Source organism: Ruditapes philippinarum, unplaced genomic scaffold, assembly GCF_026571515.1.
Source record: "Ruditapes philippinarum isolate M1 unplaced genomic scaffold, ASM2657151v2 ctg2609_1_1_1_1, whole genome shotgun sequence".
Classification (NCBI taxonomy): domain Eukaryota; kingdom Metazoa; phylum Mollusca; class Bivalvia; order Venerida; family Veneridae; genus Ruditapes; species Ruditapes philippinarum.
In genome coordinates, this window is record NW_026852966.1 from 57,343 (window position 1) to 81,856 (window position 24,514).

General features: G+C 31.7%; 1 protein-coding gene across 1 annotated transcript; it reads right to left on the minus strand.

Annotated features, from left to right (window-relative positions):
• Positions 1-5,182: 5,182 nt before the first annotated feature.
• Positions 5,183-24,135, minus strand: LOC132729491 (receptor-type tyrosine-protein phosphatase F-like). Its single transcript, XM_060715265.1, has 16 exons — positions 24,000-24,135; positions 23,445-23,540; positions 22,573-22,736; positions 21,137-21,311; positions 20,682-20,905; positions 20,182-20,304; positions 19,102-19,249; positions 18,344-18,457; positions 17,653-17,850; positions 16,680-16,772; positions 16,218-16,410; positions 14,307-14,457; positions 10,228-10,372; positions 9,114-9,215; positions 8,028-8,222; positions 5,183-6,644 (listed from the first exon to the last, which is right to left on the minus strand). The coding sequence occupies exons 1-16, from the start codon at positions 24,121-24,123 to the stop codon at positions 6,556-6,558; spliced, it is 2,334 nt and encodes a 777-aa protein (XP_060571248.1). The 5' UTR covers positions 24,124-24,135; the 3' UTR covers positions 5,183-6,555.
• Between the last annotated feature and the right edge of the window lie 379 nt (positions 24,136-24,514).

The following is a 24,514-nucleotide window of genomic DNA, read 5'->3' on the forward strand; positions in this document are numbered from 1 at the left end:
ACTGAAAAAAATGTGTTGCTATTTTATGACGTGCTGTAATTTACTGACAGGTGTGGAACCTAATTCCCCCTAAGGTCATTCAGTTCACTGATGAAGCGTAAAAAAAATAGATGTCTATTTCGTCATTAGAATATATGACAAGGGTGATTAACCAATCAGGGCAACATTGTGCATGATCAAAAGGTCTGTCGGCACAGAGGCATACAAGGAGCAATAAAAATCGTCAGTACACAGTGTGACAGGAATATTTTGGTGCAAATTAGGAACAATTAAAATGGACAATGCGCAGTATTAGACATAAGTAGTAAGAACCAGCAATTGTGTGAATAAATTATGCAAATTAGATTTTTGTGCAGCCAATAAAAAATGATTTGCCTGCAGTTAATATTAGGCTACGATAACGATGCCCAGCATCATACGTTGACAGACATGTTAACAATTTACTTTTCAAAAGAGTTGCTTATATTTTTGAAATGCGTACATCAATTATAACATATGTTCACACCTTAAAATTTGAAATTCAGAATCAAACTGCAAAAAATTAATTATATGTACTATTAAGAACACGTTTTAGTAGGGTTTATAATGGATGTGGCTAGCGTACGGGCCCGTACGGCTAGCCAAAAGTTTTAGCCGTACGTGAGTCACGAACAAGTAGCAAGGACACACTGTATACTGGCTAGCCGTACGGCACTTTTCAAAATTTTATGGAAGTCGAAAATGCATATGTTATATTATGACTTTAAGCAAGGATTTTAACCAAGAAACAGCATTAATTGTCTTCGGATGTAAACTTTTTAGAGATTAATCGCCTTGATCGCTATAAATATCTCGATCTTTGTCATCGCAAGATGTCGAGAAAAAATAGCCTTTGCTTGCATTTACACCAAATGAAAGAGTTTACAAAATTTTGATAATAATCCTTTTTTGTTTCATTAATTTTAATTTTCGACACATTTAATACGAAAAAAAGAACAAAAAACACTGAAAATGATTGTTGTTAGGCTCTTGATAATTGCGACAAGTACCGACGGTACTGTATAGAAGTTTGTCCATCAAGGAAAGTTTGCATGTTCCGTGAAAGGCATTCTAAAATTCTATTGTCAGTCCCTGGATAGGTTTTAATTAAGGCTAATTAATTGATTGACTGTGCTTTTATGTTCGATATTTATCTACTGTTTTGAAAATTATACAATTATTTTTGCATTTCACCGTTTTTTTTTTTTCATTCAATGTTCTTTTTATTTATTTATTCCACTCCGATCATTTTTTATTCGATCCGTGTGCTTAAAATTAACAAAAATGATTTAATAATTCATACAAATAAAACAACAAATGATAAGCATGAAAATCAACAATTTTATAACGTTCGACTTCCATATAATTTTGAAAAGTGCCGTACGGCTAGACTAGATGAGCTAGACAATACAGTGCGTCCTGGCTAGTCGTTCGTGACTCACCTACGGCTAGAACTTTTGGCTAGCCGTACGTTTCTTTATTTATTTATTTATTTATTTTTTTGATATTGTTGCGTATTTTGAACCAAAAAAAATCTCCTCTACACCTCCTGTGAAAATTAAATTGTCTGGTCAATACTTTATTATATTAATTTTTCCTTACGATTCAACTAGATTTATCATGAATCTAAAGATGTGGGGAAATGACATCACGCGCACCTGTTTCTATACGGCCAATACACAAACATGGCCGCGCTTACTGATTTGTAGAAATCGATGATTTAGCGATTTAAATTTTGATATCATTCGTTTAATATTATTATTTGGCGGCAGAAAATTTGCAGATTTATTATTTATAGTATTCTTTTTCTGAAATCAAGTTTCTATTCTAACCTTGTCTTTCCCTTTAAACTAGTATGCATTTAGTTACACTGTTATTCATTCAAGACACAATTTGATCCTCGTTTTTTGTGTTGTTGTTTTGTTTTGTTTTTGTTTGGGGGTGTTCTTGTTGTTTTTCGTTTTCATTTGTACAAGTTTTATGCCAATTTCAACACACTTGTGGTCATATCTCGACAAACCGTTCACCTAAAATAGCCGACCATTAATTTACAATAACACCTTAAGTGACCACCTAATATTCACTAATATTCATTCAATTTTCTTAAATTATTAAAAGTCTATTACAACGTCCAAGATCAATTGTGACAGAAAATTTGACATTTTCCGAGAAACAATCGACCCAAGCTTTACTTGAACCAATGATACGGCCTCACCAGACGGTAGAATGTAGTTGTACAAAACTAAATTAGTTATGGTTAGTATTTGAAAAACAACAAAACAGGGGATAATTGTGAAATATGTCATATGTCATTAAGAAATCCAACATATCTTGTCCTGTTAAACTAGTTTTAAGTTGCACGAATTCAAGACATAGTAGCCTTGAGATTTTCTTTGTTCAACTAAGTGTTAATGGTGTTGTACTTCAAAATCCTACCGTCTGTTGAGGCCTATAGTTTGGTTTATTCACTGAGCTCTAGATCCGTGTTTATGTCAAAATCAGGTAAACAAACGTCTCTTTAGCACAATAATTTAGAAAAAAGGAGCTCGATCTAAATTTAAATTACTTCAGACCTTATGAATATCATTCTTATAAACATAAAAACTGCGCTTTTCTTAATTCATGGATTACAGTTATGAGACACAATATTTCGTTACCAAAGTCAATAAACTACAGTTTATTAAATGCTACATCTTGCTTTTTATGGAAAATTAAAAAAAATCGTTAACCAATATCTCAGTGAGAATTTCTAGATGTAAAGTAGAACAAAACTATGTTTGTTGCTATAGCTCTTTATAGTAATTCAAACATCAATATTACGACTATATTCCGTTTAGAATTGAAATTTCCTTCTAAATCATATTTTAAATTACAGTTTTCAAATTCCATTTCTCGCCGGAGAATGCAATAATAAATCGACTTTTTGTAAAATATTTTATTTCGGTTTGCAAAATTTAAAGTTGGAGAATAAAAATTTAATTCTCCTATTATCAACAGTTGTTGGTCTTTCACTTTTCACTTGCAAAATTCAAAATTGTTCAACAAGCTTATAATGGGAAATCCACATATTATATTTTTTGAAATGACTGATTCAATGGGACAGTTGAGTGCAACTAGGAACATATATTTTATGATACGAGACATTTGAATTGACAGTTCCCATTCTTTGTGTTGCTCCAGAGAATTGAACAACATTGTTTTAATTTTTACAATACATAAATTACAATTATAACACGCTTCAAGTTATTCTCTAAACGAGCGCATTATTAAAGAAATAACATCGGTCTGAGTGGTGCTTTGCGACTTTTTATCATCGGTTTTGCGTTTTGACGACGAAGACCGTAGGCCTGAGAGATACATTATCATACGACGAATAGATATTACTTATCTAAAAAAGGAATTCACTTCTAGTGTAGGTTTTATAATAATATCATTTTAATATATTAATTTACAATACAACTATGAGAACATTGTTATTAGAATGGATTTAACTATGTATATATTTCTTACAGATAAACCAGGTCTGACGTCAATTAAACAAATGATGTCATGAAAATATATTTTAAATTTTACAAGGAAAAACAAATCAATTTTCAAGCGTTCAGTATTGAAATGTTAACTTATTATCCCTATATTTTTGCAATTGTTTGATATATATTTCTATTATACAAGATCATTCCGTTGTTGGTAATGAACGTGGGTGTTACCTGCAAATTGTGCCAAATTATTATCGATATATATTTCTATTATACAAGATCATTCCGTTGTTGACAAGGAACGTGAGTGTTACCATCAAATTGTGCCAGTATTCCCTTTTATGTGCGGTTTTTTGGGAGCGTGATATTCAATAAATGTAAAACGGCTTTTTTAACATAAACAAATCCTACGCGGAAAAACATACTTCCTTGTTTGATATCATAAATTAGCAAGCGAATGAATACTAATAATTCTTATATATTTACGGGCATTTTGAGCACGAAGCTTCAAATCATTGAAATGGTCTTTATATTGAAACACGCTAAATAAAATCTCTAAAGTGTAGTTTCTGTTTAAAGCTTGATTTAAATGAATTTAGTGCATTCTCTTATTGCACATTCCCTTCATTTTTTATGATTTATTGCTTTTCGATCACATGTTTGCGTGCTGTTTTAAAACATTCAGTCATGAATTTATATCCTGACATGCACATTTCACCGTAAAATGTGTTCTTTAATATTGATTGAAAGCGACGATACTGTTTATTTTGAAACATTCATTAACAATTGATCATTTGTTATATTTGACATTTTCAAGAAACAAAACTATAATTACCGACGTTTCTGCAAGTCATATTAGTTGTTTTATAATTACAAATTTCGCGAGTTTCAATGCACTATTTTGTAAAAGAAAAACAGAAGTAAACTACATTAAAATTGTTGTTATTGAAATCCAAGTACAATATAATCACTTTAAAAATATGAGCATTCGGGTGGTAAATTCTCACAAATTGCGTTCTCAATTAAAAAATCAACAATTAAAACTTTAGTAATGAGCATTGACGGTACTGAAGCCGTAAATATAGCGTAATTATAGCGTTTATATCAGCAAAAAGCAGATTTTCTAATGAAATCCATATAAATGTAATGAAATTACTTGGAATTAATTGCTGAATGTGTGATACACATAACTGTCCGGGGTCATGCACGTTATTGAGGCTTTTTTTGGTTGTTGTTGTTTTCTTTTTTTTTCTTTCCATATCCCCTACATATTCTTACCCGTTTTCAAATTAACCCGAGTTCTCTGGTTAGCACATTCTTCCTATGATTCTCTCCCTTACGTTTTTGATTTCTATTTGTATATTATACACAATGCAATTTGTATGCTGGTGTAACTGTGCTTGGGTTTGCGACCAGCATGGATCCAGACAAGCCTGCACATCCGCGCAGTCTGATCAGGATCCATGCTGTTCGCTATCAGTTTCCTAACTTGTTAATGGGTCTGTAAGCGAACAGCATGGATCCTGATCAGTTAATAGTATATTAACATTTAAATAAGAATGTCATGTGATAAAATTACATTTTGAATATATTCTATATTTGCAATAAAAATTCATCTTAAGTTGTTTTAATATCTACAATATTTTGTTTATCAAAACAATTAATAGAAATAGAAACAAAGAAAAAAAAACACATTGCATATTTATTATAACACGATACAATATGAAGGTAGATCTCCTTTAAAAGTATAAACAACCGTTTTAAATCTATTATATAGAACATTTTTTGCATATATACATGTACAATAATAATTATTCTTTAATCTAGTAAACACGCATGATATCATACCATTTAAAACTATAAACTTTTTGTTTGGTGTCCTGTTGGGCACCTTGTCAGTTGTCCTTTGTTGATGGTTGTGTGAGATTGCATTAATTAGAGGCGACCCTTTATTGTTAATCTTGTTTTTCATATTTGAAGCCGGGTCAAGCGATTTCTGTCCTAACCGGTAATAATCGCCCCAATCTCCTAACATGCTAGCATGAACTGATTTTGTATGTAGGGTCTACCCATGTGACCAGTGCAGACCAAGACCTTCTTAAAGATCCGGGCTGGTTGACCATGGTCTCCACTGTTTGATATTCAATCATTACATATTTTGGTATTTTTTCCGAAACAGATCTAAATGATGAATAATTATTTTTTTCAGATTTAAAAATACACAAATACATGTAATGTATCCATGCTAGCAAGGGTAAGACAGAATCTTGTGGGTTTTTTAAAATGGCAATAGTATTAACATCAAAGCAAAAATAAAAGTATTAAAGTTAGAATTTAGGGACATGGTACAAAACTAACAAAAATAATAACATTAAAAGTGCACATTGCTTTAAACTGAAATTTAGTTTTGGTGTACTCAGCTGTCAACTTTTCAACATTTAATACATGGTAAGGGTCGTTGCTCGTAAGCGTTTATTCCATTCAAGTATGTTCATATCAGAATTTTCATAAACTTGGATATAAAATACCACTTGACTATATATTTGGTCCCAAAGAGATTCCATGGTATGTGTCTGATCTAATGGAGAAAAAACTGAGTAATTGTCCAAGTTGTTTTGCGGGCTTTGCTAATAAATTAATAACATTTAACATCTTTATCTTTGAGAGCAGGTCTTACTCCTGCAAAAATCATTTTTATTCGTGGGGAACTAAAATTCCCGTTTTTGGTGGATAAGTCAACCCACGAATTTCAAGGAATTTCATTTTGTCTGCTGTAAGATTATTTTACATCCCATAATTAACACTATATCTTTTAGGAATACAAAAAAGGTCCACAAATGTAAGGAACCACGCAAATGTTCCTTGTGACAAAATCACTAAATTTCATATCCACGAAATTAATTGAGTTCACAGTATTTTCTTTCACTGAGTTAAACTCTCGTACTTTATTTGAAAAATCAACACCAAACACCACCCACAAACGTAAGTATCTTAGCATTTCAAAATTTCCGAGTTTCTAGTAAATATTCTTTTCGGCTTAAATCTTCATTTCGTTCCACTCTTATTCAGTTGTTACCAATTCAAATACAGCAGCGCTTTCACCGAAGTCGTTAAACGATCTTACGCTTACAATATATACTGTCTCTGGATCTGAAACACAGGAAAGAAAATAAATTACCGCAAAGTTTCTAATACATACATAGCCTCAACATTTTTAGACTTCTAAGGATTTGAGATTTGAAGCGGACAGAATCTAGAATGATGAAGCAACTTCTCATCAAAGAAATACATAGAATTTACGAATTATTCGTCAAAAAGGAGAAACAGACTTATAAATGTTTGGAATATTTCGCCTATTTCCGGGGCATTTAAAACCTTAAAAGCGTCTACATAACAAGAACAAATCAGATTACCAAATATGCTCATTAACATTTTAAGAAACAGAAAGGTCTTGAAACGGAATTTGCCGAAAATATAAAAAAAACTTTTTGGGTGATTTACCTTATTACATAACACCCAATTAGTTTAAAGCACCTGCCAGTTGTATTTTGTTTTAATGCATAAGCAGAAAATGCAATTACATCACCCAGACGGAATAATACGTAAAAGATAATGAACTAAAAAGCGAAAAATTATATTTAGACGGCTGAGACTTGTTCGTGTAATTGACTGTTCTAAATTTGGTAAAGTAATAAAGATTTGTAAATTACTTCGAAAATGTACGGAGAGAGAAAGGTTTATGCGAAAATCATCTGTGAGTTGGATAAGGTTTCCTAGTATAATTCACGTCATCATTGCTTACTAATAAGCAAAAGTAATTATCCTAATTTTAAAAAAAAAAATCTAAACAAAAATTAGATAATTAGAAAAAATTACATGCTTTATTTATCTCAGGAAAATGTTAATCATGGGAATGTGTCAACAGTGTTAAAGTCATATTATAACATTACAGTGTCGTCTTAGTCAGATGCGACAATGACCTTTGAATGACCTTAGAATTCAAGGTCAAATTATTAAATTTTGATCAATTAGTTTGAACAATAACTTGATGAATATCTTTATGTAGGTCAAACTGAACTTGACTTCGATATTTGTATAACCGTGACCTTCGTGGTAAAATTACCAACTTTTGAATTTTGCTTAACTTTGCCACAACTTTGTCATCAATAGATGAATTAATTTATACTTGGCAAAAACAACAATTGTTCTGACTTTTTCTTGTTGATCAATTCATGTAAGACGTTGACCTTAAAATTACCTTGACCCTTACGGCTAATTACTGAATGTTTCTTAAATTGTTATAATTTTGTTAAATGAATTATTATTACTATTGAATATGATTTATATTATTATCTAACACCAAGGAAAAGAACATCAACAAGTGAAAGCAATTTAAGCATGATCTTGATCTATAAATAGTATTAACCTTGAAAGACAAGTCGGCCAAATAAGAAAGGGCGGTCACTGAAAATAAGAAAGGAAGAACATGTCACTATCATATAAAATAAACAGGACAAAGTTTTGATGTTTTACCTAAACTATCAAAAACATAGCTTGTTTTATCCTTTGTGACGCTATCACGATGGACTTCCGGTATAAATCGCCCCAATCCAACAACAAATCCCGTAATCTCTCCGATGTGTTGGTCTGGTAGTGACCATGTTAGCTTTACGGTGTTATCGGTTACAGAGGCTGTCAAATTTTGAGGTATTTTCGGTAAAACGGGCACTATAAAAGAAAATTATATATAAACAAAACACCTACTCTCTTTTAAATGTCTCGTGTATTATATAAACTTTGTATATTCATACGCATTTGTATATTCATACGCATTAAGATATCTAAGGAAATAAGACATTAATGCCTTGTATATTCGGGAAGAGAGAATATAATTGGATGGGAGAGACATCATAGTTTGACATTGCACATTGATTTTTTCTAACCAAAGGCAGTCAGAATTAGAACTTTAGCTTGAGTTGAACTATTATGTTCCTTGTAAAACTACTGTCTCTTACTGAATGTTCTGTATTAGTTTGCTTGTTGTTTTTTGTTGTAATTGTTTGTTTTTGTTGTTTTCCTTTGGTGGAGGGGTGATTTTTTTTTTTTTGCTTGTTTTTATTTATTTTTTTTTTTTTTTTTTTTTTTTTTTTTTTTTTGGGGGGGGGGGGGGGGGGTGATTGTTTTTGGTTTTTGTTGTTTTTTTATTTACTATATTTTTTTTTGGGAGGGGGGGTTGGAAATTTGAATTTCAAACAATAATTTCAAATAAACGATCAAAGATATACCTGGTAAGATTGTATTTTAAATTAACTTAAAAAAGAAATATTATTAATAAATTTGCTCCAAATTGTTTGAACTGATATCTTATTTTCTGTTCTATGTATTTATCATGGTTTTTTTTATTCTATAAAGATTTCTTTTTCGCATACGAATTTGAACTTTAAATATTGAGTTGTCACTTATACCCCAACCCATGTTCTTCTTTAATCTATAGATTAATATAATTATTCAAATCCTTTAGTAACATTTGCAAGTTACAATTTAAAAAGATAGAACAAATTGCTAAAACGATAATTATGCATAAAAAATATCAAAATAAAAAAAAGATTATAATTTTACATCGTTTAGCCGTTTTTTCTTGTAACCATGCCGACCAAGGGCCGGAACCATTCACTGTGAGAGCTCGAACCCTGATCTCATACACTGTTGCTTGTTCTAAACCTGGAAAATATACGATTACATGTTAAATCTTAAAGGGACTCCACTGAGGATTTTTGACATGATGGGACTGAAAAAAAATTTCCAGATAAATGTACCAATTGATGTAGGTGTAGGCCACGAATCTTTGTGCAAACTTTTAGATCATTCGCGCACTTCGTTATTCCATAATAATTATTCAAACTGTTTAAAAATGACCCACAATGAAAAGCTTTTAAACGCTTTTCACTCAAATAAGGCTAAGAAAAGCACAAAAATACGATTTTCGATTTATTTTAAAGTATATTTCTTTATATTTTATCTTTGCATATATATTTCTGTTTAAAGCGCCCCAGTTCAATTATGTAAGAAATTCTAATGTTATGTTTTTAGGCTTTTAAACCTCAGTGGAGTCCCTTTAATACTTATTTTCGTAATATTTATAGAGATTAGGGCTGCTGTGGCGCAAATTATGAGCAAACTGTTGGCAGAAAATAACCAAAATATAGAGAGACAGTTATGCGTCATTTTTCGTTTTTATTCACAAGAAATGACCAGTCTTTCCGCACCAAGAGAACATATTTAGACATGATGCGTTCAACCCGATGGTTAGATTTGCTACACATGGAGTGGCTTTGAAAGTGTTTATTTTCATTTGCCAAACAAAAAAAAGAAGAAAAGTACAGTTCTTGTTGATTGTCAATGACTTAATTTTAGGAAATACACACAAAAAAAGAGTCTGAGAAAAGAGAAAAAGCATTTCTGAGACATAATGGGCCTTTAACATAGATTTTTTTTCAAATACAATGTCATGTAGTATTTTATTTAAGACCTTAATGTAATTAAGTGCAACCTAAATTGAATTATTTATCCATTTTTTCATATAATAATTATGTCTTATATGCTAAGCCCTTTTATGCCTTGAATCAGTTTTAAAATCAGACACCAACCAATTTTAATAAGTCGAATAAAAAAAGTCATTTACACAGTTTTAGAGGAATTTCCTCGATTTTCTGGAATTCATTGAGAATCTTACCATTCAGATAATAATCTAATTCTTCGTTGTCATCTGCATCTGTCAGAATGTTATCTCTAAAATCCCGTTCACGGTACGCTACTCTGTACTGTATAATTGGTCCATTTTTACCGGTCTCGGGTGGAGAGCATCTTATCCGGATAGTCTGTAACGAGAATGCATGGTTTTTGTTACTTTGGATTTAATACACCCCTTTATAAACTTTGAAATGAATACGTCATTTGTAAACTTTCATTTATAATACGTTATTTGTAAACTTTGAAACGAATACGCCATTTGTAAACTTTGAATCTAATACGCCATTTGTAAACTTTGAATCTAATACGCCATTTGTAAGCATTGATTTTTATTACTCCAGTTGTAAATTTTGATACGCCATTTCTAAAGTTAAAAAACAATGAAAAATTGTTCAATATTCTATTTCAAAGTTATATCTTATAGTTTCATAATACCGAAGCTTGATCATGCGTGTAGACCGCTTCTTATACGCTTTTCTAAGAAATTAGAAAAAATATATATTTTTTTGTCTACTTGCACAATTTTAGAAATCCCATAAACAAATTTATTTCCTGCTAAAAACATACGCTAAAACTCACCTCCGGCAATTTAGAGAAATAAAAATCATGGGGGAGGGGGTCATGCAGATGTTTAATTATATTATATTTTTTTACTAAGCTACACCCTTGTCAAAGCTTCACATTGACGTTATTGTATTTAAGCAGTGACTGCATTGTATAGAATGTCCTGCGTGTATCATATGTCCTAGGGTGTAATCTTTGTAATTGTATATCTTACTTAAGACCGTGTAAGTAATCATTTTTGCTAAAGTCAAATTCTTAAGACTTAAAAAATCTTTCTCTACAATATGGTTTAGCTCAGTGTGTTAATGTTCAGCTGCATTGCTTTTAAGAAATTAAGAAGCAAAATTGTGTCATATTTTATCTAAAGACTTCCTTTGACTCACACAACCCACGATTCTTGCAACTTTCAACTTCATGATTGCTGAAATCGTGAATTCATGAAGATGAAATCGGGAATTCATAAAGTTGAAATGTCCCCATTGGTCTTTCGTACATGTGACACATAATGACTGTGTTATTGATTTAGAAGATGAAACAAAGGCTTTAAGAAACTATTGGACCGCAAGCCTTACAAAATCGAACAATCTCTAATTTGGACTGAAAATACATGTATTTAGCCACTGTTCATGGTAAGTAAAAAAATGTATTAATATTTATTTCTTTGATTTAAACTGTGTTGGTTCGCCGAAAATCCGAAACAAATAAACAAACGAACAGACTCTTTTGTTCCAGATCAAATCGGAGGTGTTGTCAAATGTTCTTAACTGTACGGTCAAATACGTCACAAAAATTTCTTAAAATGTCAGACACTATAGCGATATACCGGAAACTAAAAAAAATCCTCCGGAAATCATTTAAATTAGGCACGCTGTAATAAAGAAAACTATTCAAAATTCTTAAAGTACACCGGTATAATGCATAGTGTATAGTCTTTTATCTCCTTTTTGTGCCACTAAAAGACAAAGTTAGAATTGTAAGCTTGAACTGTTGCTTATATCACATTATCACGATATACTCGAGAGACTTGCTAATGCGAAAGATGAGACTCCGAAGTTATTTGTTTGCAATTAACTTGTCTGCATGTAATGGCGTACCTCCTGTAACAAAATCTTTTTCTGAATTCAAGTTCACAAACGTATCACGCTTCTCCTTGAATGTACGGAGTGCAATATGCAACACAATACAGCAATTTCCTTTTTTATGAAAAATTGTTCGTTTAAACAAAATAATTCGAAAAAAAATATTCATTTACGAAAAATCGAAAATGTCTATGGTAAACTTAACTCAACAATACATATAATTATCATAAACGAAAATAGAAATCATTAAACAAAAATATAAAGAAAAACAATCAATTGTTTTTAACAAAAATGACCATTTCTTCCTCTTCAATTTTTTTGTATTTCATGTGGGTATTTTTCAGTGTTTTTTGTGTATTTTCACAGTGAAAATTATCAAAATATATTTTCACAATTTTCAATGACGAGACTACTGTCTAACGATTTTCGCCATGTGGAACATCAATTTTATTTTTGCTTACAATTCTGACATTGAAAAGCAAAGCAAAAGTTGACAAATAACTTAAATTTCAAAAGTAATAAAAATAAAAAAATCTTACTTCAATTCTTTCAAATTACAAATCACCAAATATCGTCCATAATGTTTTTGTTTCACTTTTACAGTCTAAAAATAAACTTCCTTCCATATGCGAAACTGCTCTTGATTACTTTTTGGCATATTTAAGTATCCTACGAGCAATAACTGCTTAATGCCATATGAAAAGCAATGACTGTCACCAGCCCAAAGAATAAGTAAACAACTCAGCGTTCGTAAGACAGTACTTAAAAGACAGCCTTTCAACAATTCCATGCTGTCCAAATTCATAGTCGCTTTTTGAATGTTTACAAATTTGTCAAGAATTATTTATTGTCTGTAACAATCCTCAAATAAGTTTCTTTTTCTTATTAATAGATTCATGACTAACAAATCAAAATGAAATCCCTCTGAAGCAAACACAATTATTTTCCTCCCGTGAAATACACAACTTTGAAAACTGACGGATGTTGATATTACACATGTACACAAAGCCTAATGTTATATAAACTTCCGCTGAAAATAACGGAAATAAGGACTGATTGTGTGATATTTTCTTCTACTAGAACTGTTTTTTATTATTCAAACAAGCGATCATTCTTACTGTTTGATAAAATAAATATATCATCGCCATTTACGTTGATTTTGGAACTTATTTTTAGATCAAAACTTCATGTATTTATGAGAAATTAGTCTGAAATGGAGGGCTGCCAGTCGGGAAATCATATTCTGATATTCTATTCAATATAAAGAAAATTTCATAAAAAATGATATTTATTTATACAAATCTTACACAAAAACAAACAAATTTCCTCTATTAAATAGAAAATTTACATTTTTTATTAACAAACAAAGCGATAATTCGTTTAAACGAAATAACAAGGAAAAAAATCATAAAAAGGGTTTATGGTGTTACATTAGAGGCTTCGTACTTTTCCCTATATCATTAATAGACAAGTCACGTGGCATAAAGGCCGAGGAAAACATGAATGTCTGAAATTTGCACGGAAATTGTCAGACCAGTAAATGGACTCCCGACTTTTTAAATTAATATTTTCTTGGTTTCTTGCATGCGAATACAGAGAAATAAAACTGAGAAACGCTGAATTTATGAGATATTTATTGAATGGTAAATTGATGAGATATGTATTGTATGGTTATCTTGACCTGAGACACTTTACCATTTATTACAATGTGCACGGAAATCACCCAAATTATATAAAAAATAGTTGTGTCATTCAGACTTGTTCGACCCTCTTGTGCGCTTCAAAATAAAACTATTTACTTAATATTTAAACTTAAAAAACAATCCCTGAACATTAATGTTTGCGTAATGACGAGGTAGCTTCAATGGCCATTTAATTCTCATTCGAAAGGAATAACGAAATCAAACCCTACTCAATAGGTAAATATTGACGTGTTTTCGGGTAATATCATATTAAACTCGAAGCTGCGTCCGCAAGAATGTGCGTATCGTCACCTTAGTGCAATAATGCAAAATAAGTGCTTCTAAATTTCATAGCAGTTATTCAGTTATTGTACTAAGGTGACGGTATAGTTATAGTGCAGTTTGTTCCACGTGAAATTGTGTTATAAAACTGAGACGTCATTATTTGGAAACTGTAAATATGTCAACTCGAATACATATCCACTAGTGTCCGTTACGTTTAATTAAAATACTTTAGGTACTTACTGTATTCAGTACAGTGAGTGAAATATTTGTAGGTACTTACTGTTGCATTCAGTACAGTGAGTGAAATATTTGTAGGTACTTACTGTTGCATTCAGTACAGTGAGTGAAATATGTGTAGGTACTTACTGTTGCATTCAGTACAGTGAGTGAAATATTTGTAGGTACTTACTGTCGCATTCAGTACAGTGAGTGAAATATTTGTAGGTACTTACTGTCGCATTCAGTACAGTGAGTGAAATATTTGTAGGTGGCGCCATAGGCTTATCAGTCAACGTCACCACTGTTGTGTTTGACGTCACACCTCGTATGTCTTTAAGAAACGGTGTAATTTGGAAGAAATATCCCGTATACGGCCTCAAAGACCTGTCAATATATAAAATGATAAATTAACACTTCAAGTATTTGAATCAAACTGACATCAGATAATTAAGAATCTTTGTAACTAACCAGTACATTTATTTAAAAAATAGTTTGTTTATTGTATACACAATTTATATATAGTTAACAACATTATCTACGAATAAACTAGCTATTGTTTAGATAGTACATATATATTGCTATAGAAAATATGACAGACAAAACCATCGATATAAAATATAACATTTTGACATCCAATAATATATACCAACACCGACTCTCCAACTGTCAAAAATCCGATTGTTCGTCACAAGTCTTTTTTTTTTCAATAATGCGTTACATGTTTAGGACCTTCACTTTTTAGCTTGATAATTATTTTTGACAGCGATTCATCATCTTAAAATGCAACACAACTATACAAGTTTTAGGGGTTTATTTTTCAAAATCACTCAATGAATGACAGAATTGTTGACCTAACACGAATATCAATACACCGTACCCTTCAAGTAAACCGCGACCTTAACCTCTGGGCTAGAAACATTGTTAACGTTTGCGGCACATAAGCGTTTAATCTGATTAATATTAATGCATAATTAGTTCAAAAATTCATATATTAATGACAAAGTCATAGACCGCACATGGCAATATATTCGCAATCGATCAACAAGAGTGACCTTGACCTCTGAGGTATTCGGAATGACCGAATTACTGGCAGTGCATCTTTATGAAATTCTAATATCACGAATGTGTTCTTGACTTAAGCTGGATACCTAATTCTTGCGCAGCCACGTTACATTGTAGTTATCATTTATGCAAATCAATTTCAAAACCGATCCATAAATAAAGTTATTAACCGAACATAAAGTGTGGCGGACGCATGAATGGACGGTCGGATGTTGTTAAAACTATATTCTCCCCCACAAAAGGGGGGATAATAAAACAAGGATATTTATAATTCTTAGAGAGTTATTCGTTCCTTATTTTCTGTATAGGAGTTTTTTGTGTTTTTATTTCTTTTTGTTTATTTACATTTCTTTAGTTCTAAAAGTTGACAAAATAAAACCTAGTAACCTTTGCACTTTCATGAAAATCTACGAGTAATTTGAATATTTTAAATGGCTTCTCGTCTGTCTAACTTTCCCTTCACTCATAATCATGTCTGGGGTTCTATAATTTGATAATGTCTTGTTATATAATGTCTTAAAATGTTCCAATTATACAGTTTCAGTCAATTAGCGATAACTGAACTTGAAACGACATTGCTTAATTAGTTAACACATATGACCATGACTTATTTGCATTCAGAATATATAGACCGCGCCATATTGATAAATGTTATGCGCCATCTTGAAATTAGGAAGTTTTACTGAAATATGTAACCAGAAGCAGACGACAGAAAACAGTATATAGGTGAGCAATGTACAAAAGAAGCAAATTTAGAAGAAAAAAGTATAATATATTATTCTTCTTCATACATGGTATCTAGCCCATCCAAGAGAGTTATCCGGTGAGAGAATGTTTTATGTTTATACTACTCACTATATACTTCTTGCCTAACTAGGTGCCTTTTAGAACTAGCAGATAATTTATTATCAACTGTACCTCTTGCCTAACTATGTTCCTAAAGAATTTATTATTTTCTGTACTTCTTGCCTAACTATGTTCCTTCTAGAACAAGCAGTAACTTTACTATTAACTATATTTCTTGCCTAACTATGTTCCTTCTAGAACCAGCAGAGAATATATTACTTACTGTACTATCATACCTTACTATGTAGCTCCTAGAGCTCGCTGGTAGATTACCGCCTCCAGGTAACTCCGGCTTCAGGTTACCAGCCAGTGTGTACGAGAGAACAAACCTTGAAAACACTCCGGACTCGGGCGGATCCCATGTTAGTTCAAGTTTAGTTGATGATAACGCTTCTCCCTTAAAATTCTGTACCGGTTCCTTGGTGACCTCTGATGTGAGTTTTAAAGAGAGAGAAAAAAACATGAAAAATTCATTTCACATATTTCATTCAGTTCCAAACATATAAATATGAACGATTTACATGTACTTTCATTCAAACCCCATGAAAGTATTGACCCTGAATAATATGCTGTATCTCATATTCTTGTATTTGATATTTAAACATAAAACTTATTCTTTAAAAAACTCCAATGCTTGTCTAACCATTATCCATGATTTCTCTCTTTTTTTGAAAGCATGTTAAAAAGCACGTGCTTACGTTCTACCGGTATCTTAAGCTCCTCCCACTGATCTATACTTTCACCCGCCCTATTATTCGCCCTGACAGAAATCCTGTATAATACACCCATTTCTGAAAACAAAATAAATTCAATGTAAATTTCGTACGTACATGTAGTTTCGCAACAAACTAACATTTAAGGAGGGTATTGCACTAAATGCACCTAGTAACTTGAAACTTAACATTTAATGAATATATTTTTTTAGATACACCTAGTTTTGAAACAGGAGAAAACCTTCTAGGTTATCGATAATTACGCCTAGTTTTTAAACAAAACCAAAATAGTGCTTGTTAATACATCTAGTTTTGAAGCAAAACAAAAATTTAACGCGAGCATTTGATATAATTTGTGTATTTCTGAAACAAACAATACATTTAACGCGAGCATTTGATATAATATAACATTTTTCTAAAACAAATAAACTTTTAACGCGAACATCTGTGTATTTCTAAAACAAAACCAAACATTTCACGCGAACATCTGACATATAATGCGTGTATTTCTAAAACAAAACCAAACATTTCACGCGAACATCTGACATATAATGCGTGTATTTCTAAAACAAAACAAAACATTTCACGCGAACATCTGACATATAATGCGTGTATTTCTAAAACAAAACCAAACATTTCACGCGAACATCTGACATATAATGCGTGTATTTCTAAAACAAAACCAAACATTTCACGCGAACATCTGACACATAAACATGCATTCCTGAGACAAATATTAACAGTTGAAGTGAGTATCCGATATAATGTGTATTTCCGAAACAAAACAAAATATTAATTACGTGTACCGCAAAAACACGTGTATTTCTGCTGCAAAACTAGACAATTCTCCAGACATTTTTATATCACGGCAATAGCTCTGCTTTTTCTTCGAATAGTGACGTTTAAACTAAAATTAATATTTTTACATATTGCACTAAGAAACTACTGTTTTACTTACCTACACCGTAAATAATAACACTGCTTTCTTCGTGGTCAACTTGCATCGACTGAAGTTTTGTGTTGTTGTAGAAAACATCAATGACGTAACCTCGCACGAGAATATTTTCGTCAGGGAAGGGAGGTAACCATGACACTATGATGTTACCATTTTGAAGGTTGAGGTACACGTTATTGGGTGGCGGCGGTACTACGCTCTCTTTATTGAAGGAGAAGGAAAAAACAAATTGTTAATAAAAAGATGAAAGCATATTGTATGATTATATTAAAGGTATTTCAGTAAAATATAGTTTTTGACTGTTTTTTTTATATATTAAAAGACTTTCGTATTCTTTTGCACTTTTCTTCACACTTGTGTGACTGACAACACGAGAATACACACTGGAGAGAATATATTTTAAAAAAAACACTTGTTTTGGAACTGGGCTTTACACTTATGATTATTAATTATTTAAGTTTACACATTGAAGGATATAATGATATTTATGTGAACATCGTTAAATTGGCATGATATAAAATGAGAGAATACATTTTGGTGCAAAATGGTGATCTAGAATGTTAACTTTTGTGAACCTTTTCCGCAATGTATGATTTGTTACGTTGCCTTTACACAAATTGGTATACTATTTAGGACCAAATGTGTAGGTCTTGCAAGAAACGTGGTTCGGATAAAGTATGACATTTAAACTTACCGTTCATGAAGGATTCCCTAGATGTATTGCCTTGTATCCAATCAGTGAACGATATCTGAGCATCCTCGGACATGGCTAAAACCTGTGCCTCGTATTTTCTCTCCGGCATCAAACCTAAATTGATATTGAACTTAATCAAACGAGACTTATTAATAAACCTCTCAATATCAAATGTATAAACGATCAATGATAAAAGCACTAAAGTATTTGAAATTAGAGAATCAATGGAATCGTATAAAAACATTAGCAAGTTTAAAGAGACAGTTTCCATCGTAACTTGGGTTGAGAACGTGACGGTGTTAAAAGGTCAAAGTGTTCCGAAACCTGACAGATGGAAACTTGACTCGTTTTAAAATGTTTATTTCGAAATTTTGAGTAAAATGGTAGATAGGTTGAATAACAATTGCTTCGTTTTGAAATATTTTGGATCAGTTCTTTAATGTTTGAAACGTGATTTTCTCACTCCGCATTTAAAGCCGCATTTATATATATTGCCATTTGTTCAATAGTTAAATATTTAAAACATTATAATAATTACAGATGCCCTTTACACAAAGATAAAACAAACAAAATTAAACAAAGAGCACTACAAAAACTAAACCAACGCCAATTCTCCTATAGTCATTTTAGAAACTTTAACGTCGTTGAAACATCTTTATGAACGCAATATTCCTATACCAACACAAAAAAGACATTTTTTTATCAAATTGATAATGTTTTTTTACACTTTCCAGTGAAAATGAGAAATAAAATATTACCGATTATTGAAACGTTTGTAAACATTTTATCCAATTGCATCTCCTCTATTTGTTGACTTCCCACTTCCCGATAATGAAACCGGAACGCACGCAGGTGAATGCGTCGCTCAATAACCTCTATCGGTGGCAGCCATGACACCTGTATTGTCTGAAAATATGTATGATGTAAACTCTTTTAAAATAACAAGTATAAGCTTTGCCAAAAATGCTAGCCGGGTATTCGAATTGTTTTACCTGTTATAGACTCCTTTCTGAACAATAGAGATAATTTTTAACAGAAATATTCCATATATTGACTATCCAGTGGGAGCCTACACACTGATTTCGGGCTTTGTGCATTAAGATAGTATTTCAATTCTATATATAGGTAACCCGACAAAAACATGGCGAATTTATTTTTAAGGTATTTTGTTATCATGTGGTATTAAATTCTCGGTTTTAATTGGCTTATTTGAAGACAATATTGAGAATGTCCACAAGGACCTTAAAGTAATTAACTTTTAGGCCGAAATGTTTGTCATTTGTCCTAATTCCTTCAATTCTTGACCAAAGTTCTACTGTGCCCTACATGTACAACACTTTAAGATTAACTTTTAGTGCAAGGGAGATCATCCTTACACAATACTCACGAATTGTAATGAAAGAGTAATTTCCCTTGACCATTTAACATTACTTAACAATTTGACAGTTACTGTAATTTTACCACAAAAAATTATCATTGAATCGTGATGAGCAGAAAAAAAATAATATGAAAGTTGGCAAAGCCTATGTAATGAGCAGGGAAGGAAAACGTACGTTCATCTTTACTTATATTACAGTTTTCGTTTTAAAGGTGCCATCCGGTGTTCCATGCATCGCTTCCGGTTTCAATCGTAACATCTCGACGATTATTCTTAAGCCGAAAAGTTGCGATTATTCTGTAATCGAAATACCCCGGCGATTATTATTTAGTTACGTTAAAAATGGCTGCGCACTACGTAAATTGACTTCTCTCTATAAATATGTATCTATAATAATTATGCTGACTTTTTGAAATCTCATGAAGATTTCAAAATTATAAAACAAAAATAAAGTTCTTACCGTGCTGTTTAAGGTTTTCATAAGGATCCTTTGTGGCGGTCCTAACTTTGGTATATCAGGTGTTTTCACGGGTATCAAACTATCCTCACCTTCATCAAACTGGTGGAATGCCGCAACTTGTATCTGTATTAAGATATCTGCTAGTTAAGAAGAAGCCGGCATGGGAAAACATTGAAAGAACGCCAGTCATGTTTTAATTAACATATTTTGCCTGATAAAGTTCCCTAATTAAGGAAATCCGCCTATCTTAACATATTAATATTTATCTCAACATCAGAAGGGTAACTTGACCTTTTTTTATTTCACGTTACTTATTTGGAATATAAATGTTTAATCCCAGACGGAAATACTTTACTTATTCACTTAAAAATAGTACCTTTACTTTCGAAAAGGGAGATTATCATTCGGGAAATGGTGAACCTAACGTAAAAGGGAAGTAACTATTTTGGCATATTTGTTATACAGCTCTTCTTCATGTTCGTAACATAAACAAAACATACACCGTATCTTGTACTTGGAGCCATGTTTTGTATTGTCATCAGTGTATCGGAAACATTTTTCTCTCTAAGGACCACGTGATATTCATCCAACACCGACACGTGATATCCTAACACGTGACCAGGGTCTTCAAAATCTTTGTCATCAGGCGCTTGCCAACCGACCGCAATCTCGAATGGTGTTAGTGAGATGGCATACAATCCAATAACTTTGCCTGGAGGTTTTGCTAAAAAAAATACGTTAGTAAGGTATAGCAAGATTGTTTCACTTACAGGTGTTTTTGTCACATACCCTTACATTTAACCAAATGCCATTCGAAAAAAGAGCACTAATTTACAGAAAAACCCTGCTATTACATAAATACAGTGCGACGGTTTAGGAAATGTTTTCCATAAATTTTATTCACTTCTAAAAATCAATTACTGACTAAAGTAGTATTTCGAGATAATTGACTTACGAAATACTGTTATCTTAAAAGTAGTGACGTCACTTCCGGCAATATTTTCTGACGCGCATGCGTACATTCCAGAATCCCAAAATGTCACATTGGTAATAGATATAAACTTTCTGACTCCAGTAAATGCTCGACCATCTACCAGACTAGTACTACCAACATATTTTGGTTCAGCAATCTGTATTTGATGGGGAAAAAATGAGAACAAAGTTTAATTTTAAAGCTGCATTCCTCCAAATGAACCAAAATAATTCAAACTTGAGAAAAATCTACAAAAAAATGTGAAAAAAAGTAAAAAGAAATAGCAAGATTCAAGATTTGTGGAATTATTTTCATAATATGACTGATTTTTGGAGCATTTAGCACCATATTTCAACTGCGTTTCTAACGCAGTAAAGACTATTATTGCTTATTTTGACCTCTGTTTGTTAATTCAATATGTAACATACATGTAGTTCTTTGTACACTTCACAATAATTTGCCTTTAAAAAAAACCATTATTTTTCAAAATTGTCGTGAAAATAAGCAGGAATCTGGAGGCATGCTACCTTAAAACGCACATCTCTAGTTCATACGATTTATAATTTAAAAAAAAAAACTAAGTAAAAAAATTGACAAACGTGATTTTAGCTACAAAACAAATATATTATACCTTACTTTAAGTGTTAAAAAACTTAAAATGACCTTTATTTGTTGTAGTTAGAGTACAGTTATCTGAAAAGAATTTGTAAAGTCAGTCTTGCTAGAATGTATAATTTAAAGTTCTCGATATGAAATAATCCAAAGTCCTTAACGGCATCATTTTAATCCACAGATGTAAAGGACAAATGGTTGAAAGTCAACAACCTTAATCGCTCGGCAACGGTCTCCAAATATTTTGAATATGATTTACCAACAAGGTAATATGATAGTTCAAAAATTTGATATATTTTTTATAGTTAATTTGATTATTTGATAGTTAAGAAAATTTAAGGATTGTCATCTAAATTTTGAACAATTTCTGCAGAGCAACTCCTTTAAGGCTAAAGGAGACAAAAATGTTGGTCTTTGCTGGGTGAAAGATGTTGGTTTAAAGAAGTTAAATTTAATTTCTTAAGCCGCTCTGGCCTAAAATAAAGCAAGGGAACACAGGCGCACCTGAGGTAACTTTTCCATAATTTAAAGCTGGAAGATCGTCATATGACTTTTGCTTTGTCCGTTTAACAAAATAATTTCAATATCATAGGAAAACTGTTTGTTCTGGCCTGAAATAAAGCATTGGGATAAAGTGGCACTCGAGGTATTCCTCCACCATTAAAAGTTGGAATTATATGCTATAGTGTAGGACACAAAATCGTCACCTCTCTGCTGACCAATTTTAGAATTTATAGAAAATGAAAGGCTTGCAATGAAAAAAAAACATTTTAAAGGTTCTGAAGATAAAAGAACAATTAACTTACAAACATAGTTTGGTTTACATCAATTTCCTCACCCCCTAGCGTCTGATTGGAGGATATATTTAGCAATGACGTCATTGGATACGGATCACCTTGGGCAAAACACGTGATCACTAATGACTTGTCTTCTTGTATGACCACGTCTTCCATTGGATGGATTTGTGGTACTGTTAAAAGTTTTAAAATCATGCATGCATTGATATACATAAGAATAACTTGATTTCAATTTTTTATATATTATATATTATAAATAAATCTAGCAAACTCGCAATACTTCTTGCAATATTTCTTATATAAGCACAAAGTTCACCAATCAATTGATTTATTTTCAATTGAAGCTGGTTTGATTTACTCCTGTGTTCATTTAGATACTAAAATGTCCATTTTCCGTTGACAGTGACGTCAGTTTGGCTGAAATTGCACTATGGAGCTATTATTTTACTCCCATGTGCTTTATGCACATATATTTTAGCGTATTGCTGCTGTTTTCTACTGCTTAAAAATATTTTGCTAGATTGTGTTTGTTTGTGTTTTGTTTCGTTTTTCTAAATATTGAATCATTGTCTGTCATATCAAAATAATAAAAAAACATTTGTGTCACGCAATCGCGACTGTATTCTATGTACAATATATAAAGGATATTAACTAATATTAACTAAATAATTAAACGAATTTAATAAAATAATATAATGCGAGCCTCTGAATCATTTTTCATTGACGCGCCTATAGTATAACGCTAACATTAAGCGCGTCTTTACGCTTTGTTTGTATAACGCAAATGACGTCAAGTCAAAATTATATGTACGGCCGTGCAATACCATTTTTACGGAGTCGCAAAATCGGCACGGTAATGAGATAAAAACTTGAACTATTACCTATGGGAGTTGTAGATATATTTCCGCCCCAGGTTTCGTCCGCGTTTAATTTGGAAAGAAGTGTAAAATTTGCTTCTGGTATGTTTTGAACATGATCTGGAATAGAAACATTGAACTTCAGATCGCCCAAAAAAAAAAGGTATTTTGTTTTAAAAATAGAATGAATGGTCACGTGATGTCTTAAAATAACTCTCTTTAAACGAGATAGTATTCATGATTATTGTTTTTATTATAATTACAATTGTTACTTTTATTATAAGAAGTATCATTAGTATTATCAAAATCATCATCATCAACATTAACATCATAACCGTCATCATCATCATCAACAACAAAAATATTTATAATCAACATCATCATGTATACTAGTATCATCTACATCATCATCAACAACAACAACAACATCAGCATCATCGTGATCATCATTATCACTATCATCATCATAATCATATTATTATAATTACTTTCATCATAAGTATTACTATGATAATCATCATCATCATCATCATCATCATTATCATCATCATCATCATCACCATTTTCTCCTAAACTTACAAGAATCATATGTCTCAATTAATGCTGTTTCATTTTTTCCGTCAATCAAATTTATAATCATATCAATGCTAGTTGCCGACCATGGGTAGATAACTGTAGACTCCACGTTAGATATCTCCTTCATGTCGCCATGCCAAATCTCTAAAATACAAAAAATACATTTCTGTTTCAACAGCTTGACCGGTAGACCGGCCAATAGATCTATGGTTCAAACCATCTTGTTTTGATTTACTTTTAAATCAACACAATAACCAAATGAGTCCAGAGGTATACGTGAATGAGAACCAAAGAAAAATAAAGTTAATATTATAAAAATTTCGATGAAAAGTGTGAACCATTGAGTTTTCGTAGTCAGGACGTATTTTTTTTTTTTTTTTTTTTTTTTTTTTTTTTGGACATGTAAGTATCAATTCCAATACTTTAGTGAAAAAAACAACAGAAATCTCAAAACGAGATTTCGACGTCAACAGTTTTTAACTTTAAACCTGATAACTATTATACAGTCATCATTTTAA

Excerpts from the sequence above, each read along its gene's own strand:
- LOC132729491 (XM_060715265.1), bottom strand. The coding sequence starts at position 24,123 with ATGAAGGAGATATCTAACGTGGAGTCTACAGTTATCTACCCATGGTCG. Across the intron at positions 14,458-16,217 it reads TCTAGGAGCTACATAGTAAG|GTCTTTGAGGCCGTATACGG; the intron begins GTATGATAGTAC and ends ATATATTGACAG. Across the intron at positions 10,373-14,306 it reads TCACTGTACTGAATGCGACA|ACTATCCGGATAAGATGCTC; the intron begins GTAAGTACCTAC and ends TTCTCGTTACAG.